Source organism: Leptinotarsa decemlineata, unplaced genomic scaffold (genome assembly GCF_025532065.1).
Source record: "Leptinotarsa decemlineata unplaced genomic scaffold, Ldec_3_MD MMD2_tig00000505_RagTag_RagTag, whole genome shotgun sequence".
Classification (NCBI taxonomy): Eukaryota; Metazoa; Arthropoda; class Insecta; order Coleoptera; family Chrysomelidae; genus Leptinotarsa; species Leptinotarsa decemlineata.
In genome coordinates this window covers 8,002,346-8,022,653 of record NW_027412549.1, presented here as the reverse complement: position 1 = coordinate 8,022,653, position 20,308 = coordinate 8,002,346, and the positions used below count along the sequence as shown (strand labels likewise).

General features: G+C 33.1%; 2 protein-coding genes across 6 annotated transcripts in view; one reads left to right on the top strand and one right to left on the bottom strand.

Moving 5' to 3' along the window:
• Positions 1 to 20,308, bottom strand: part of fray (oxidative stress responsive kinase frayed) — a 55,953-nt gene that overhangs the window by 16,902 nt on the left and 18,743 nt on the right. For all 4 annotated transcript variants that reach the window (XM_074173858.1, XM_074173860.1, XM_074173859.1 and 1 more), the window contains exons 2-4: positions 18,799 to 18,900; positions 7,857 to 8,068; positions 5,692 to 5,910 (exon numbers count right to left, since the gene is read on the bottom strand). In XM_074173858.1, the coding sequence (XP_074029959.1) occupies positions 5,692 to 5,910; positions 7,857 to 8,068; positions 18,799 to 18,900 (533 nt within the window). The remainder of the gene's footprint in view (positions 1 to 5,691; positions 5,911 to 7,856; positions 8,069 to 18,798; positions 18,901 to 20,308) is intronic.
• The window catches only part of LOC111517502 (uncharacterized), a 36,453-nt gene continuing 31,436 nt past the window's right edge, over positions 15,292 to 20,308 (top strand). The window contains exon 1 of one of the 2 annotated variants that reach the window (XM_074173863.1): positions 15,292 to 15,413. In XM_074173863.1, the coding sequence (XP_074029964.1) occupies positions 15,399 to 15,413 (15 nt within the window). In that variant the 5' untranslated portion in view covers positions 15,292 to 15,398. The remainder of the gene's footprint in view (positions 15,414 to 20,308) is intronic. The other variant, XR_012465152.1, reaches the window with a different exon arrangement.

Sequence of the window (20,308 nt, the reverse complement as noted above, 5' to 3'; positions counted from 1 at the left end):
AATAACTTGGTTCCAAAATTGCATAATTTTGTTGCACTATTATTTAGTAAAGGCAACAAACGTAACAACAACACGGATGGAATCATTATTCCCATCACTACGTGAAAGTTTTTCTATATTTTCCATACAATAATAAACATGCAAGGATTCTACCATTAACAGATATTTCTGAATGATTAAAATTTGAAAAAGAAATATTTTTCAGAAGAGATAAGTTAATGAAAAAGAAGCTTTAGACCTTCTACTTCTCCATTTTTTTTAAATCAAGTTCATAATGAACTTCTTACAAAGATTTGTAGATCATGCACATCAGTTCCTTTCAGATACAAACTAGAAGAAAATGTCCATTAAAACAACTACTTTCAAACATATGAATATTGAATTACATGAAAATCACCTTTTCCGGTTTGTAAATGAAACAGATATCATTAACAGGAATTCGGACCTCAAGAAGTGCACCACAAGAATGATAGATTTCCAAGTGAGTGAAATTTTATATCACCATTTTTTCTTCATATATCATTATGTAGCAGTATTCTTGTGAATGATATCTGTTTCAATTCCATAACAAATGCTTGGAATACAAACTAACACATGGGCTGAAAAGTCCAAGGCCTAAGAAAGAAAACGCCTTTTTTTTGTTTAAAATTGGCTTTATTCATAAAATTAATCTCCATCAAGAGCCACATAATCATTGCAGCGCCGCTCTAATATTTCAATACCACTTTTGTAGAACGATTTATCTTTTGCCTCAAACTAGGCCTCAGTCTTAGCAATAACCTCCTCATTCGAGTGAAATTTCTTATCGATGAGCATTTTTTTGAGATCTGTGAACAGTCAGTAGTCGCTGGGAGCCAAATCTGGCGAATATGGTGGATGTGGGAGCAATTTGAAGTTCAATTCATGTAGTTTTGCCATTGTTTTGATTAACTTGTGACATGGTGCTTTGTCTTGAGGAAACAAAATTTTGTCTCTGCCATATGCGGTCGTTTCCTGGAATTTTTGGCTTTCAAACGCTATTTGATATTTCTCTTCTCAAGACAATCAATGAATAGTACACCACGCACATCCAAAAATATTTAAGTCATAATCTTTCCAGCCGATTGTTGTGCTTTCAAGCGTTTCAGATGAGGTTCACCAGTTGCTCTCCACTCAGATGATGATCGATTTGATTCCGGTGTGAAGTGATGGATCCATGTCACATATCGACACAAAATTTCAGGTTTGTTATACGAGGTTTGCCTTTTATATTTCGGGATTAGAGAAGAAAAACAAATATTAATCATCGAAAATCACTTTATTGTTTTTAAAAATATTCCCCATGAAGATCTATACACTTTTGCATGCGTTTGAACCAATTGTTGAATCACTTTTGCCACTCTGATTGAGGTATCTCCAAAACATGCATTCTGAACGCAGCAACCGCTTCTTCAGGTGTCAAAAAACGTTGGCCTCTCAGTTTGTTTTTTACGTGCGGGAATAAAAAGAAGTCATTCAGTGCCAAGTCAGGACTATACGGCGGATGACTCATCAAATCGATGTTTTGGGTGCTCAAAAATGCAGTTGTTTGAGCCGATGTGTGAGAGCTCGCATTGTCGTGGTGAAGAGTGATCCGTCTTCGGCGGTTGATTTTCCTGATTTATTGGTAGACAACTGGCAAACAAATGATTGTGTACCACTCAGGATTAACTGTTCTGCGTTGTTCTAGTGGTACAGTTTTTCCGAAAAATCAGGCGACTATTTGCGCGAACAACTTTTGTTGGATTTGGCTCATCTTAAAACACCCATAAAGTCGACTGCTGTTTACTTTCGGGCTCATATGCGTAAATCCACGATTTATCACGATGTCATAGACGTGTTTCGAAGCACCGCGATCGTATTTTGAGCATTTTTTTCGACCAATCGACACAAGCCTTTTTTTGAGGGATTGACAAATTGTGTGGAATCCAATGCGAACAAATTTTTTTGACAGTCAAATGTTTATGCAATATTGAATGTATGCTGGCCCCACTATTGTCTAAGGTTGTCTCAATCTCACGATAGGTCACATGACGATCTTGCAATATCAGTTGGCGCACAGCATCAAACAACTGATTTTGGACGACCTTCACGAAATTCGTCTTGGAGTGAACTATGACCACGATTGAATTCACCATACCATCAATAAACACTGGTCCTTGATGGAGCTTCATGGTCAAAAATTGAATTGAGTTCATCCATGCACTGTTGCTGAGTTAATCCACATCGAAAGTTACAAAAAATAATCGCACAAAAATGTTCACGATTTGATTCCATTTTTGGGCCGAGATGAATCTTTTAAGTTACTGTAAACAACTCAAATAGCGCGCGTATGTCAAAACGTTCCGAGTACGTAAAAGCTCAAAAATGTTCAACTTTACTTTCAGTAATCATGCGCAATATGACGCACATTTTAATATGTTTGTAATCGTGTTTGAAACTTGAAGCAATTCATTTTGAATGCTTCATTTTTAGCTTTATATGTACACATATTTGATATCTTTACAATTTTCCTTTTGACGTATTTATCAGACAAAAATTTTCTGCCACTCCTGTGAATGATTATAAAATACTCTGTTGAAATAAAAGTATCTATCTGTCTTTGAATTTGAAAAAAAACAAACATCCTGACTTTTAAGTGCTCTCTACCGGATTTGAGGCTGGGAAACGATGCTATTGTCAACAAAAACTACACAAAATTCTTAGGCATAAACATCGATCAAGAGCTAAGATTTGAGGAAAATGTAAGAGCACTAAACAAAAAACTCTCCTCTGGTTGCTATGCGTTAAGAATAATCTCAAATGAGCTAGGTTACCACGCAGCTAAAAATGCTTATTATTCCATGATTGACTCTCATTTGAGGTATGGAATATCATTCTGGGGTGTATGCTGCAAACAGCTTATGAACTCGGTGTTTGTATTGCAAAAACGAGCAATCAGAAATATGTGCGGTAAGAAATGGAATGAACCTTGCAGACCCCTTTTCATAAAAAACGAAATTTCAACTGTATTTTCCTTATTAATTCTAGAAACGTCTTATCTGGTACATAAAAATAAAAGTTCCTTCCAAAATGAAAAAAATCACTGTACTAGACAAGCACATCATCTCAAGTTGCCCATTCCAACATCCACCCTAGTTAAGGATTCTATTGCGTTCACGGGAATAAAAATATATAATAAGCTGCCAGCTACCCTGACTAATAGTGTGAATCAAGCGAAATTCAGGAGGGACTTGAAGGTTATCCTAGCAAGGAAAGGGTATTACTCGCTTGAAGAGTTTTTTGAGGATCGTCTAGAGTTTTGAGGAGTGTGTTTTTTATTGCCTCATTCATCGTTTTTTTTTTTTATTATTATATACATTCCCAACTAACTGCTATATTTTAACTTTTATTTATCATATGATAATTTCACAAAAAAACTGTTTTCAATTAACAATCTCACTCTATGTGAAGTTATTTTAGTTGTATAAATCTTAGATTTTAAGCCCTAATTTGTTTATCTACAAGATTGTTCAATCTTTCAGATAATAAATGTATATCTCTCTCTATCTATCTATCTATCTTACTTTAGAGCTGTCAGTTGATAGATTGCAACACTAGGATTGCCAAATCCCAAAACATAAAAGGCAACCCTCGTATTTAAACATGGCCAAACATTGTTTAGAATCATCAAGACGCTCTTGTTTTTGTTCACCAGTGAGCTCGCGAGGCACCCACTTTGAACAGAGCTTTCTCATAGTCTAATATGCATGCAATATAAAGTCGACACGTTTTTTTTTATATCTTTACAATGTAAGCTAACTTATGCAACTTCACTTTTCGATCATTCAAAATGATTTTGTGGATTTTTTTGTTTTCTGGTGTTACTGCCTCATTTGGATGTCCAATGCTTTCTCCATCATCGGTGTCTCTACGACCACATTTGAAGTCAGCAAACCAACTTTTAATTGTTATTTCTGATGGAGCGGAGTCCTTATGACACTTTTCAAGCCATTGCTTTGCTTGAACGGCATTTTTTTTCCATCAAGAAGCAGTGTAAAATTAAAACACGAAATTGTTTTTGATCCATTGTTTTGAAAATAAAAAAGTAGTGTCACTCTTAGCACAATAAATCACAAACTTATGAGTAGAATTTCATGAAATTTCAAGGGCTTTCTTTTGAAGGTTAGTACTAACTGAAAAAGTGGTGAATGCAATACAACTAGCGCTAACTATGTGTTAGGCCCGAGACTTTTCAGCCCATGTAGTAAATAGGAAAAATTATTTTCATGTAACTCAGTGTTCATATGTTGAAAGTAGTTGCTTCTTATAGGCTTTTTGTACACATCTTTTTGTCAAAGGTTTAATTTGGGAGATTCCCACATTTTTTGTAAATTTCTCAAGGGTATATGTCTGTCACAATTTGTCCTCAATAGAAACCAGCCATACTTCTCAATGATTATGCTCAAAAAACTTTAATCCATTATTCAGTTATATGCTTCTGATTCTCTGAACTGTAGAAATGTTGACTGGTCAGTAGTATTCCCATTTTTCACTAAGGTATACATCACCTTTGCTAGTTCAAATTCAGATGATATGATGGTTGTTAAATTTTCTTCAGCATCATTCATAAGGTATACAAAGTAAAAATCATGGTAAATATTATGTACTCATTTCAGTTTTGATAAAGAAAGGTCCTGATCTGCAACAGTCTATTTCAGTTCATAAATGAATTGTTTACACTTTACTTTCACATGATATCAAACTTATCAGCGGAGATTATTGTTAGTAGCCTAAGTAATTAAATTGGTGGAATTATTTATCAAGAACTTTTTTTCAGTCAAATATGTCTATTGAGTCTGCACATGATGGAAATATCAAACTGTCTTACAAAAAATGTATTGGTCAGTAAAAACGATAGTGTGTAGTAGTGTTGGTTCTAGATGTTACATTGTAATGAGTTATTTTATATTATATTAAAACCTGAATTTTCAACAAAATCAGTTTAATGATCACAAACAAGAATTTTTATTTCAAAAATGGTATCCTTTGTTTAATTTGTAATTAAAATCATTTTCTTTGTTGACAAACAAGTACACGAAAATATCCTATATTCAATATGTCATTGGCATGTGTAATGCTAACTACTTGATAGCTTCCTTATACAGATGAAATGATTACACAGGTATGTGATGATGTTTACATTCTACCAAATAGGAAATTATTTCATTCATTAAATGAAATTGCAACTCAATTACGACATACTTTGTGACACAGAAATGTTTGAATGTCCTAATAATTTAAATATACTGAAATTTAGAGAACATTTGATATTTGAATAGATATTCAACTTATCAAAAGTAAATAGGTAATTATATAAATTTTCATTAGTGGAATTCTGAATTATTCATCTTTTCAGATTACCAAAAAATTTGTTTCACTTTTTTTCCCTTGAAAATAATCTTGCATCATGATTATATGGGACTTGAAAAGTATGTTTCATAAAAACCGAAATTTTTTGTCTCATTTGCTTTCCCATGATATGAAAAGATATACATCATTATTTTTCAAGTCAGTTGAAAAATAATATAACAGAATATAGGATAACACAAATTTACCAAATTTGAAAGAAGAAACAAATCTACAAGCATAACATTGGATTTTCTAAGTATTGTTACACATTTTATCACTGACCTTCAAGCAATTTTAAAACAAGCCATAGTTCTTCTCTTACAACAAAGCTAGTATAGTAGGTCACAACATTTTCATGATTACAACTGCTCATGGCTTGAATTTCTTTCAACAGTTCATCCATAGATGTGTTCCATTTCTCTAGATTAATCCTCTTAATGGCACATTTTTCATTTCTTGGTTTGCATAAGGCCCCATGAACCACAGCTGTTGCACCAACACCTGTGAAAAGAAAATACAAGAACTTCAGTATGTCTCTTGATTCATCCATTTTTAATTAAATTACCAAAAATTCCCACAAATGGACAACAATCCACCAAGAATACCTACTTTATTGTAAAAAGAGCAAATGTTTATTGATCAAGTCTACCGATTGTGATCAAATTAAAACATGTGGTGGAGATGTAACCAGTGTTAGGAGCATTTATTCATCCTGGATGAATAGATTTGGAGACGCTGCTAAACATAAAGTGCTGTAGGGCGAAGCGCGGCCTTCGACACGCTATTTATATGCACGCGCCACTGACCCCCAGGCCGTTAATGCCACATCCACTATATCCTGCATTTTAAATCTGTAATATCTTAGAAAATATTCATTTAAATTACATTCTCTGAAGGGCCATATCAATCGATATTAAATGCACAATGTATTTAAGGTATTTAATTGGATAAGGATTGATGCTGTGATGCTTAAAATTGCTTCGTAAATAAGCCATTATTTCTCGAGGATAAAAAATAGTTATTGTGGGTAATCTCTAAGAGATATACATATATCATGGCGAACTTTTTTGTAGACCTTTTTAAGGTGTACAATACTGCAGTACATTTTTTTATCTATTTTGCAGGATTCAGTCAACATTTGCAATGTGAGGCGCTAAAATGTGTTTATTTAAGACATCACAATAGAAACCTCTAAAAGATCAGTGTTTTCCTACTATATTATGCATGTTATATACATATAAACCTTCCTTTTCAATCACTCTATCTATTGAAAAGCCCGCATCAAAATCCGTTGCGTTGTTTTAAAGACCTAAACATATATAGGAACAGACAGCGGGAAGAGACTTTGTTTTATACTATGAAGTGTACTAGTAAATTAATCACACCCGGTATATTAATTTTTTATTTAGCTGATCGGATTGACTTTGTATAGACTATACATATAGATTTGATTGATTTCCACTTTCCTTGCAATATTCTATATTTGTTTACCTGCACATGTGAGTAAGGTAAACAACTCAATATTATAATCTGAGGAAACAATTCCAATGTTATACATAATGTATATTATTCAGGTTTTTGAAATGTAGAGTGGTGAACTTTTAAGCAACACCATTATTCAATAGAATTGTGGTATTATCGCCAACAACGTGGATTTATTCAACAGCGTGAAGATTTAATAAGTTGTAAGGAGTTGGATCTTGAATTTTCAATGAGAACATACATGCTCATATTGTAACTTTCAGTCTTAACAAATGCGAATAAATCTTTATGATATATTTTTTTGGAGGACTCAATATTCCTGATATTCTCAATAACTCACATATAATTAATAACAAATTGCTTGAGAAACTCAGGTGAGTCATTGAAAAGTATAATAATTAATATAAGAAATTGAAGTATTGAACGAATACCGCAAATGTTACTAAATGTAGTTCTCTTAATTAGAGTTATCTTACAGAAAAATGGTTTCTCAATTACTTGGCATTGGTGAAAAACTGCAATGAAAGGACTAAACAGTTGATGAACTGAAGAGAAACAGTTACTAATATCACAAATCAATAAAATCAATTGACTTGATGAAATTAGGGTCAAATAAATCAAATGCAACCAAATGATACATACATAAACAATTCACTCATGAATGTGGGGCTGATGAAAAATCTATGTTTTTCTGGTTTGTTTTTGTCCTGAAACCAATCAATTTGAAATAGTATTGCACCATACATAACAAATATTATCAAATGATAGTATATCATAGATGACTTGTATTCTATTATACGATAATTGCGAAAATCCACACCGGATTGAAAACACTAAAAAAGTATATAACCTTAAAATTATGATAAATATCTTCTGTTTTCGAAATATCACAATTTGACCAGTGAACTGTCGTACACCGAAAGATAGCATTTTTCAAGTGGAAAATTATTTTCCTTAATACTAACCAATCACTTTTCCCAGCTCGTAGTCATCTTTAGTATTTGGCCAAGGCACTGGAACTTGACTAGTACTGGTAGCCATTTTTCTCGACAGAAGATTACCGAACGACTGCTTCGCTGCTCTAGCATACCCACTGAGAGATATGTGTTCACATGTTGCAGATTTTTGCCGAAAGGTGCCAGTACTGCCTGGAGGAAGAATTTCTTCGGAAATTTTTCTAAGGAAAAAAATAAGTTGTCGGAAAGAGTTTGTAGTCTGTTGAGAAGTTTCCATTTCTTTCACCCTCAGGAGTCCTTCTTTAATTGAATACATTTTACTGGGATATAAAATAGAAATAAAAAAAATGTGGAAAATGTAGTTTTCTTGTTTTTATGCCACAAGGTACCTACTTCCAATTATAAGTCACAGCCGCAATATTAACACCTTATGCAGAGCTACAATTATTCAAGTTAAAAATAATATTTTTTTAAATAAGCTTAAAATAATAATGACCGAAAAATACTAGTTTTTTTGTGAAAAAAGCGTGAGTGCTAGATATACAAAAAATATGGCACAAAACGCCCACGCTTTTTTCACAATAATACTAGTATTTTTCGATCGTTATTGTCTTAAGCTTATTTGAAAAAAATATTTTTAACTTTTTAGTTTTATGTTTTTGAAAGCGTATTTGTTAGTTATTTTTAACTACATTTATTTTTTACTTTTAAGTTCCATATGCTATATAAGAGTGTTTTTTAGTTATTGAAACTATATTTATGAAATGTTTAAGTAGGTACCTGAATTTTTTAGGTGTATATTTTACGATAACGTTCTCATTGTTGAAATCCATATTCTGGTTTGCTTTCAAATAATCGAATTAGATTTTAAAATGTATCTTTCGTTTCGTTGAAAACTTTTTTCTGTACTAAATCACTTGTACTTTAAAATATTTGAATATGTAAATATTTCATCTGTAGTGCAAAATTTTGCTAACATTTATAATTCTTGAAATCCATTTTTTATTTTGATTTTCGTTTGAACAACCTATCAAGGAGGTTACGTACAGCGCCATCTGCCCGCAAATAGATCAAGCAATAATGTCGATAATTCTGTCAATACAGATCCCGAGCTTGACAGTTACAATCAAACATGCATACAAACATGCATACATACATATACATACATACATACATACATACATACATACATACATACATACATACATACATACATACATACATACATACATACATACATACATACATACATACATACATACATACATACATACATACATACATACATACATACATACATACATACATACAGGTGAAGCTAATATAAAATGTGTAAAATTAATGTAGATAGTCACATAAGTGGTCCTTCCAAAGAACACCTTTAAGAAAGGGTAACCCAATGAAAATCATTCTTTCTAGATAAGTCGAGCCCGTTAAAATAAAAGAAATGATAATGAAGCTGCCATGAAAACAAAAAGTCATTTGGATTAAACTATTCAAAAAAGCTCATCAAAAACAATATGAGCAGTAAACATTTTCGAATAAAAAATCATGAAGATGAAGAAAATTAGAAGCTGAGCTGGAAAAAGTTAAAACACTAGGGGGAATTGAAAGAAGGTTGGTTTAAAAATGAATCGAAATGAAAATTGCAGAATTTTGAAGTGTGATTCTGAAGACATTGCAGATGCTGACCAAATGGAAACAGTTACTGAAATTGAAGGAACATAGGTGGAAATATAAAAATGGGACTAAAAATTACAGAATTAGAAAGTGTCAATTTTAAAGACTTTGCAGCTGCTGACGAAATGAAAAATAAGCAACAGTCTGAAGGAAAGATACGATAGACCGGAGAAAAATTTCAGACTTGAACGTAAAAACAGTGGTAAACATATTAGACTTTGCGAACAGAATTCAGAATATATTGGTAACGTTTGAGAGCCTGATGTACCAAATGTGGAAAAATCTATTCCAAACAGAGAAAGAGAAATCGCCAGAATAAAAGAGACAATGAAGTTTTTTCAATTTTGAAATTTTATCGATAGTTAGAGGATATGTTACAGGCAGTAACATATACTCTTGGTTCTGAAAATGACGAAAAGCAAAAAAAAAAATGTGTGCTTGTCCTACAATGAAAAAGTTGTTTTTGAATGCAAATTTTGCAAAAACATCAGCCATAAAGTAGATAATTATGTTCCTTCAAGAAAACTGGACACTGATAAACGTTGGGATACGGAAAAACTAACAAAGTGGCTTATTTCATCAAAGAAAGTTTTGCAAAAGTGAAAAAAGGTGTGGAATCAAACATTTTCTCCAAGGTAATCCAATTTTGTACAAAAACCAAATTAATGAAAATGGGGGAGAGCACGTGAATCATAATCAACATATAGTGTTAAGAAATACTCCTGAGGATACTTTTTCACTCTTTGATTACTTTGATGAAGCTTCCACCATTAAAATGATTGATGCTTCACTAGCAGAAAGTCTGCAACTGTACCTTCCGAATCGCTGAAATTCAAGTGGACAAACTCCTTGACATCTGATAAACTTGATTCCAAAAAAAGGGCAGCTTGAAAATTCGTGACCAAAATGAAGAAACGATATAATTCCTTGAAAATATTAGAATAGTAAAACAACGGTAAAAACAGTAAAAATAATAAAAATATCATATGTAGTGAATGCAAAACTAAGAATTCTCATCGCTCAGGACGACATACAATTGTTAATAGTCAGAGAGGTTCAAGAAGGAAGAAAGAATGGACCTGATTTTTTTTGGACTAGAAGGGGGTCGGTTTTATATGGAAAAAAACTATTCTGGAAGAGTGGGTAATGCATTTTTCTTTGAAGAATTTGTTACGAACCATTTTAAAACTGACGCTCTGAATTGAAGTATTATAAAAAACACTGGAATTTAGAGTATATTCGAGCTACAGGAATCTTAGAACGAACTACGGGAAGAGTAGGTCAGAATAATTGGAAGACTAGCTTACTTATTATAAAAAAATAATTATTTCAAACTTCCAGTAAATTTAATTGTCGTCAGCCATAACTAAATTAAAATGCATAGAGAAAAAGATTGATGGTAACCAAGTATGGTTCATTTTTGGTATAGAGTGTATTACATTTGAATTGATGAAGTTGGTAATACATTCCGATATAACTGAAAGTGTTGGAAAAACGCCATTATTTCAATTCGATAAAGCATAATGAAAAACCTGTTTTTACAAATTTTCAGGATATAAATTTTCTCATTTCCCAAAATACGGCTAACTGACGATCACCCTGCAGTACCCTGTATATATGATGCAAATAATATCATATAATGCAACTTTATAAACTTCCATCACGTATCAACTTGGATAATAGAGATTTCCATCACTCTAATAAGTAATACAAGATGATTCAGTACAAACATATGGCAAAGAGATTTATATGATTATCAGTATTGTTTACCAAACATATTCATTAGTTTCTCTGTTAATTCGGGAATCAAATTGAATATTGCCAGAGACAAAAATACTCAGTGTCAGCTGTCTGAATTTATTCAGAAGGGATTTATCAAAATACATTTCGATTGATTGAGATAATGTTATTTTTAAATAATTAATCTAGTTATAAGTGTGGAATTTTTTTTATCACGGATGATGTTATTTTTGTTTTTCATAATATCAGGCTGAAAATATAAATTATCTTCTGCACAAAAAAAGTCAATAAATGATTCATATCGCTACTGTTAGTGCAAAAGGTAGTATGTAAAACTTGTCCATTTTGAGAAGAACATGAAACATATTATTTTCTCATTCCTGATTTTCAAAATTTTTGCCATTGATGACTCCAAGAAAAAGCAAAAAAAAAAATTTAAGTGAAAATATCACAATGAAATTATAAAAATTCATGATTTTGTCGATTTCAGATCATTCCTGGACAATTGGATATTTTTCGCATTTTTACATCTTTCAATATTGCAAGCAGAAGTACGAGTGAGAGTTCGGATATTTTCGTCATGAAGACCTCCAAATTTGCGAAAAAGTTTTCAATTAATATTTTACAGGATGTCCTTTCCTTCCTGGAAAGAAGTAGGCTACTGAAATATCTTGTCTAAATATTGGCGAAGCCGTACAATATTCAGGACATGACTTGGAATGTTATTTTACGTTGATTTTCCAAAATTGTTTTCATTATAATAACATGATCACGTGTTGAAGATCTAGTGCTCGAATCTAGATTTGCAACAATGCAGAATCTTATGAATATTATCAAGTAATAAATGCCTTCTATTTGAGGATGTGCTGTACTGAGACAGCTCTGATTATAGCTTAATGAATAAAAATATTTTTCAAATTCAACCAATAGTGAAGACAGAATTAGGTGCCTATTTGCAGCAAGATTTCGAACAGACAGCATGCATTGTGACAATAGCCAAGCTACATTTTAGGAGTATTTGTATTTTATGTACCACCACTTTCGTCGTTGACGAAAATTTCCCGAAAGCTTGTTACGGAATTTTCTAAGAGTTTCCTTCACCGATATGTCAAATTGTAGCTTCATTAATTGAAAAATAATATATGCCAAGCCTCATATTCTTAGGTTATCAGTATTTTGAGTCATCTGTTTCATAATAGATAATAATACCTTGAAAGCAATGAAAATCTACCAACTGTGAATTATACTGTTACTTATGTGTTTTTTGCTCAGAAACAGAATACTTGAGTGTTGATATGAAAAGAATAAATTTCAGGTAAATTGAATCAGCACCACATATGACTGTAACCGAATTGTGAAACATTCATTAACACATTAGAATTGACTTATGCGGCCGTACTTATACATAAACAATTATAAACCAGTGCAAAGGTATACTTAGGATTCATAATAGTAAATTTAGAAAAAATCCTCATTATACACTGTGACCCATTTTTAATGGAAACACCCCCCTAAAATTTGAAGTTGTAAATCGATTTTAATATTTTTTTTTCAAATGTTAAGTACTAAAAGGTCTACCTTGGGAAAAAATTTGAAATGTTTATTAAAGTTTCAGGGCATACTACTATATTTTTTCTTAGTCGAAATTCGGGATTTTTTATTAGCGATTTTTTTATTGAAAAAATCACTACGCCACTGGATTCAGAGTGCCTCTAAATAGGTGTGACCAAAATTTCATGAAAAAATATTCATTATTAACAAAGTTATGATATCTCAAAAATTCGAAAAGTCACACAGCTAACAGTCACAATATATATATTTTTTTATGATTTCAACAATAAAGTGCCGCCAGATGAAAAAAAAAACAAATAGCGTAAATATTTTTAATGAAAATAACGGAATTACATTCACACAATTTAACTAACAATGAAGCAAAAAATTTTAATAAACGTAACTAATAACTAATTATTGAAATGTTTCGATTCAGTGCAACAATTAATTCTAACTCATATTCTAGTAGCCTCTACTAATCCACCACGTATTTCTATACATGTATCGTAGCGCTTACGAATGTTTCTGATTACGTTCCTTAGTTCTTGAGGGCTAATATCTGCACATTACCTGCCGAATTCTTGCACAAAGTTCATTTCTATCTCTTGAGCGGTTGTCGTAAACCTTTTTGTGTGAGAAGTCCCCAGAGAAAAAAGTCCAAAACTGTGAGGTCTGGAGATCTGGGTGGCCACTCTATAAACGGAGTACCACGGCCTATCCATCGGTTTGGAAAATGTTCGTTAAGCCATTGCCTCACAGCTCTGGCATAATGAACTGAACACCCATCTAACTGGACAATTGAATTTGATCGTTCATTGATTGGCAGCTCGTGAATAGCATCCCAAAACTCTGTGTTTAAAAATTCTAGAAACCTCTGCGCATTAATGTTTTCCTCAAAAAAGAAAGGACCAATAATTCGTTCGTTCAATATCCCACACCAGACGTTGATTTTTTGGGAATACTGGCTTTCAAAGTTTATTACCCAGTTAGGATTATCCGCTGCCCAATAGCGACAATTTTGTGATGACACTACTCCATTTGTAGTGAAAGTGGCTTCATCGGTATATAAAATATTTTTTAGGAAATTTCTATTGTTTAAATATTCCCCTTGGGCCCATAAACAATATTTCAGGCGTCTTGCTTCGTCGCCTTCTTGAAGTGTGTGTAAAAATTTTGGCTTGAAAGGTTTAATATTCTTCGCCTTGAGACATCTCCGAATAGTTTCTCGTGGAATATTCAAATCTAAAGTGGCATTCCTTATACTGGCATCAGGATTATTTCCGAAATAATCTAAAATGATTTGATTATTTCTGTCTTTCCTGTTTCGTCTTTGTACAGGATTACTTTTTGACATCATTTTTGATACTGCACCAGTTTCATTGAATATTTTATTTACCGTACCGCAGCTAATACGAGGACGATCTGGATGTCTCTCATTAAATACTCTACAAACCTCTCTAACACTTCTAACGTCATCTCCCGAAAGGCGTACAATTTCAATTTTCTCTCTTACGCTCAATCTTGCAGCCATGACACAAAATGATTCGAAGAACTGTAAGGTGAATATTGTTGACAATAGTACACTGAAATCTTTCAAAAGTGTCAAACTGTAATATCATTTCCATGGCAACTAAGATTTGAATTCAAATATTAGGTCTTAGTTTTAGTTAATTTGCGTGAAAACTTGACTGTAATTCCGTTATTTTCATTAAAAATATTTACGTTATTTGTTTTTTTTTCATCTGGCGGCACTTTATTGTTAAAATCATAAAAAAATGATATATTGTGACTGTTAGCTGTGTGAGTTTTCGAATTTTTGAGTTATCATAACTTTGTTAATAATGAATATTTTTTCATGAAATTTTGGTCACACCTATTTAGAGGCATGGCTATAACTGTTGATATAGGGTGTTTTTTGTGAGTGTTAGCTGTGTGAGTTTTCGAATTTTTGAGTTGTCATAACTTTGTTAATAATGAATATTTTTTCATGAAATTTCGGTCACACCTGTTTAGAGGCACTCTGAATCCAGTGGCGTAGTGATTTTTTCAATAAAAAAATCGCTAATAAAAAATCGCGTTTTTCGACTAAGAAAAAATATCGTAGTATGCCCTGAAACTTTAATAAACATTTCAAATTTTGTCCCAAGGTAGACCTTTTAGTACTCGACATTTCATAAAAAAATTATTGAAATCGGTTTACAACTTCAAATTTTAGGGGGGTGTTTCCATTAAAAATGGGTAACACTATATAAGAGGCAACTGAATAAAGTCATCATTCACATTTACAATTCACAACTGTGCCAACTTTAACGGCGCCACTGAACTCGTGTGTCAGTACTTAACAAAAATAATCGAATGTGACATGTAATTAGTAGTATTTTTCAATCAATAACGATATTGTTTCAAATCAATTTTCAAACAAAGGAGATAAGTTGGAAATGAAAATCAGGGAAAATATGATTTACCTACTTCAGTTTACTTTATTGTGGGATGTTGAATTTATTACTATATATATATGAGTTATAGGAAAAAGTTTCATTCTTGTTTTGTCCATCTAGTGGTATATATTTTTAGGTTTACATGGCACTTTCCAAAGTGAGTATTTCAGTACGTCTTTAGAATATAGTGTTTTTGAAGACCGTTCCAATCATAATTATCTGAGTACCTATATAGGTATTATCAAAACTCTTTCTGAAATATGAATTATCTTCTTTTTCCCAAGTATGACTTCATATCAACAATAGAAACACTATTTGAACATAAGCATTGAATTAGAAAATTATTGAAATCTAGAAAAAATCCAAAGGAATCAAAATTTGCCAATTTCGTTTCGAATTCTTCTGACGTTATTTAAAGAGATAATAATAACACCTCATCATTGCCACTTTTCAAGCTGTACAATTATTTTAAAACTGACATTTCATCTCCAAGACTGGACTAGAAAAAAAATCTTCCCTTATAAGATAGCCTTTTTTGTGACAATTTCACTAATGTATTACACATAATCTGAATATACCGCGGTTTTGTAAACTTTCAAGTGGAAATAAAAATTTGTAGAAACTATACTAAACAATTAATCTTACCTCAAGTAGCACAATATTCAAAGTTACCAGACACCGAAGAATATTCACTTTTAGGAATACACATTTGGAACCACTTCATTTCTTTTTTATCTTCAAAAAAATAACTCAGAAAGCAGTTAATGTTTCATTACCTATGAAATGTGTAATGGAGGTGCTTACATTTTTTTCTTTTTTTATTATCATGTCTTAATTTCAATTAGGTTTGTAGAAGAATATCAGTAAAAAGTGAAAGCAAAAATTGCCGCACGTTCTTATAGAAATCAATCCAAATGATTCAAACGTTTAGGCATTGTATCACGAATGTGAGTTTTTGTAACCTGAATTGTTGTTTTACTCCCAATACTCCCAATTTTTTTTATAGAATTTTCGGTCCTTTTTGCAGCTTTCCTGGGTAAATGCCACCTGTCTCAGCTTTTTGAGGTTGGAATGTTAATGGCCCAATTGATTTTCTCAAAATCCTTCACTTTTTTTGTCACCAGCCAATCCTCTCTGAACGCCCTTTAAGTGGCCCCCAGTTCTGAAATTTATCCAGGACTCGAGTGTTAGATTTGTAATTTCTGTATTGGTTTTTAAATTATTTATTGAAATGATAAGTACAATTTATTTATTTATTTATTTCGACGAAACATCCAATTTACGATTGGATTTACAAGATATCAAAGGCGAGTCAAACAAGTTCAGGCTAGAATGGTGATGATTTACCTACTTCATAATCATACAAATTCCTTCATTTTGACCATAATTGGTGGTACAAAATGGTATTATCAAAATATTACTATTTCTGTTTCTTCTAGGATTTACAGAAAGAGCACAAAACTCGGCGATTTTCGGACAATCAATATAGTCATTAACAATTTTATGCATATATATGAGATTAATTACAAGTTTTCTATAAGATGAAGTATTCACATTCGATATGTTCTGTTGTACGATTCTCTATTGAACCCTAGCTAATGAGTAGAGTATCTCGAAAACATTGATACTATAGTGAGGCGGCCATATAATGGAGTTGTACTCAAGTATATATCATTTTACGGTCTCGAAATGAAACCTCTGGTTTAAAATGTATCTATTGCGAACACATTTTCCTCATCAGAACAAAAATGCTTCCTGTCGACGTGCGTTTCGCTAACTAAGTTATTATCATCAGGAGATGACTAAAACTCCAATTTGCTAAGCAATTAGCTCTTGCAATATTGTATCAAGAGTCTCACGATAATCTATACAGGCCATATAGAGTTTACTCTGGTATAGCACTGAGTCCTGCGTTATACATCTATCGATAAGCAGATTCTCGTTGCAACCAGCCACACGTCTCTTTGACCCCCTCTGTTCTTATACTCATTGAAATATTCGGTAAACTGCGGAAGTTATTCATCTGTATACGATGCTGATAAATAACTTATAGCTTGAATTCAACTATGTTATTCGCATGTAGTTCTTTGAAACAGACGAATCAACTTTTTAGAGATATGAACGGTCCGTTCCTCCACAAACCAAGCCGAAATCTACTGCACCCTATTCAGCCAAGACATTAAAATTCTGGCCAGGTGGCGTTGGGTACTTGGTAGGAACTTCCATTAATGAGTTTTAGCCCATCCGGGTCCGAAGCAACAAAATTCTGAGAACCCAAGAGGGATCTTCGAATTTATTATTATAATTACTATTTTTTCAACCTAAGGTTGCGCTAGACGGGACCTATCCACCGAAGCCCCGATACATTCAGGAGGCGCGCCAGCATTATCAACCAATGACTACACCCCACACCGGCACCGTGGTGTAAGTTGGGTCTGAGAATCATGTACCTTAAGCAAGCGCAATTAGCCAAGAATTACAGTCTTGTGCATTTGTCTGGCTGAAATTTCTGCCTTAGTGCAGCAAGCCGGCCTGATCTTGAGATTCGAGAGTAGAACAACTATCTTGACACAGTGGTCTGGATAGAGTTTGCACAATTCGACGAGAAAATCTCGATATTTTATCCGTTTTTTCTCCTCTTTTCGGACGATATTCGTCAGGCCAGAAGCTGAAAACTCCACGACAAATATCGTCTTGCTCTGGCGATCGAGAAGGACTAGGTACATCTGGCTCATTAGCTTGTATGAGCCTGGAATGGGAAACCAATACTTCCAATGAATTCAGCACTTCTCGTTCCCCACAACGAATTCGATATCCCCCGGAGCGTAGGGCAACACCGGTGTCTCGTTAATATACCGTAAAAGTGACATAGGTGGTAATAAAGCACTCTTAGGACCGCGTTATGTCGATGGATATAGCTTGAGACCGCATATGCTTGACATGCTCCCTGCGAGTGCATTGAAATCTCAGATGCCTCACGGCAGGCCCTGCACCTTGTGTCAGGAACCTCTATACCCATCACGCGACTACGGTAGAGTAAGGTGTTGAAGACACCTTCCTGTCAGGCCACGATGAACCCCTTAATTTCCAACTACAGCCCATTCTATCTGAAAAAAGCTAATATCAGGCGGATTGATAAGCCAAAGTCTTCATTGTTGTTGAAGTAGACCCTATGCCTTGGCTCGTCCTTGGGTTACCGTAGGAGTGAAGTTATCATTGCGGCTTTTATAAGGGCATTTTGATGAACGGGTCACAACTGGGTAGCAGAGTTGTGATCACCTCCTTCAGTGTCAAAAACTAAACCAGCTGCTCAAGCAGCTGCCCTAAAAAGATGTTTTCTAATTTCTGCTCTTTCACGTTCGCGGACCGTGCAGAGAAGGGAATCTGGGGATTAAAGTTGAAATTGAAATTTTCATATTTTGATATACAAAATCATCATCAACACTCTCATGTGGTGTTCTATAATGAAAGTAAATTGATCTTCCAAAAATGTTTGCACTGACCGTTTCTCTAGTTCCGTCATTCTTCAATTGTTGTCTTACCTTTTTCCTATTGTTAATGTGTTTAGAAAACGGTTGTTCTGGAAGACGATACCATCATTTGGATCCATTTTGTATACTCCGGTCCTTCTTCTCCTCATATTGCTGAAAAAATGCATTATAATTTATTATTGTGATCAAGTAATTCATCAATTTAATATTGGATTTCACGGATCTACGCCAACTCATCACAAAATAATCCTGTGTAAAATTGTATGCAGCTGTGAACAACCAGTCTACCCGTTACTAGAGACAGACCTAATCGAGTTGCAGTTGGAAATTTTATGAAGTGAAACCAGAATCAACAATTCGTACTAGTCGATAATATGATCTAGTAGAAAACTAACTACTAACTTCAATTAAACTAATTTTAACTAATTCAACAAGGCGATCAGTTCTCCTTCTGCAAAAAAGTGGTTTCAAAATGACCTAGAATATTCGCGGATGAGTTGGCGTGGTTAGGATTTGTGATGAGTTCGCCAGTACCCAACCTTTCAATGCTAGTACAATGAAGGTACAGAAATGTTGATTTAATTTCATCTCTGCTTTGAGTTGGTTCGAAAAACGGATATGAATTTCGTTTCTTTATGCCAAGCCCACCTTCATCTTGAGGTTCTTCAGAAACGCGTCTCAGGTCCTTCTGAGGCAACTATTGTATAGTGAAATACGTGTAATTTTGTAAACTGTTAATTATGAAGTATAAAAAAGAGACAATCTGTATCAATACTTCTATTTTATCCTAATAATCTTATTTTAATCTGGTAGTAGTTTACAAAAAGTTCTTGTGGGGCTTTCATCAATTCAGATACTAATTACGTCTTGGATATTTCCTAACCAAACTTGGTTTTTTTATATCAAAGTATTCATTTATATTGTCTTGTTGTATAATTTATTATTCTATTGAAATAGAATCAGGGTTCTAGGTCATTTATTGACAAAATAAATTACTGTTTTTGATATAAATAACTAATTTCATGAAATCCTGTCACCTGTCACTCTCCAAAATTTTTTATCGTTACCTGACCCACTTGTTTGTAAATTGGGAAAGATCTCAGTTGTAATTAATAACATAAAAGCCGTACGAACAATTTTGGCAAATACCCTCCACTTTCGGATACTGTTTTCACATTTCCATGATTTTCACATATACCTACATCTAACAACTGACGGCATAAAGTTAAAATTCATTTTTTCTTCAAGACTATGGAAATCATACACTTTTAAATATATCAAATGATCTCGGATAAATTTAGCATTGGCTTGCTGTCTAGTACCATTAACGCAAGTTTTTCACTACATAAATATTTTTTCAAATTTTGGGTCATTTTTATTCTTAATATTTTCATCATTTTTTAGGTACTCATGTCATCCAAAACAGAAAAAAATGTAACTGTTTCAAAATAAATCTTCCCACTTATTGTTATTAATGATATTGTCCTTAATGTAAAACTTTGGTAAACTTGCGGACTCGTATGATAATGATCTGCCAGAGCAGATTTATGAAAAGGTGTAT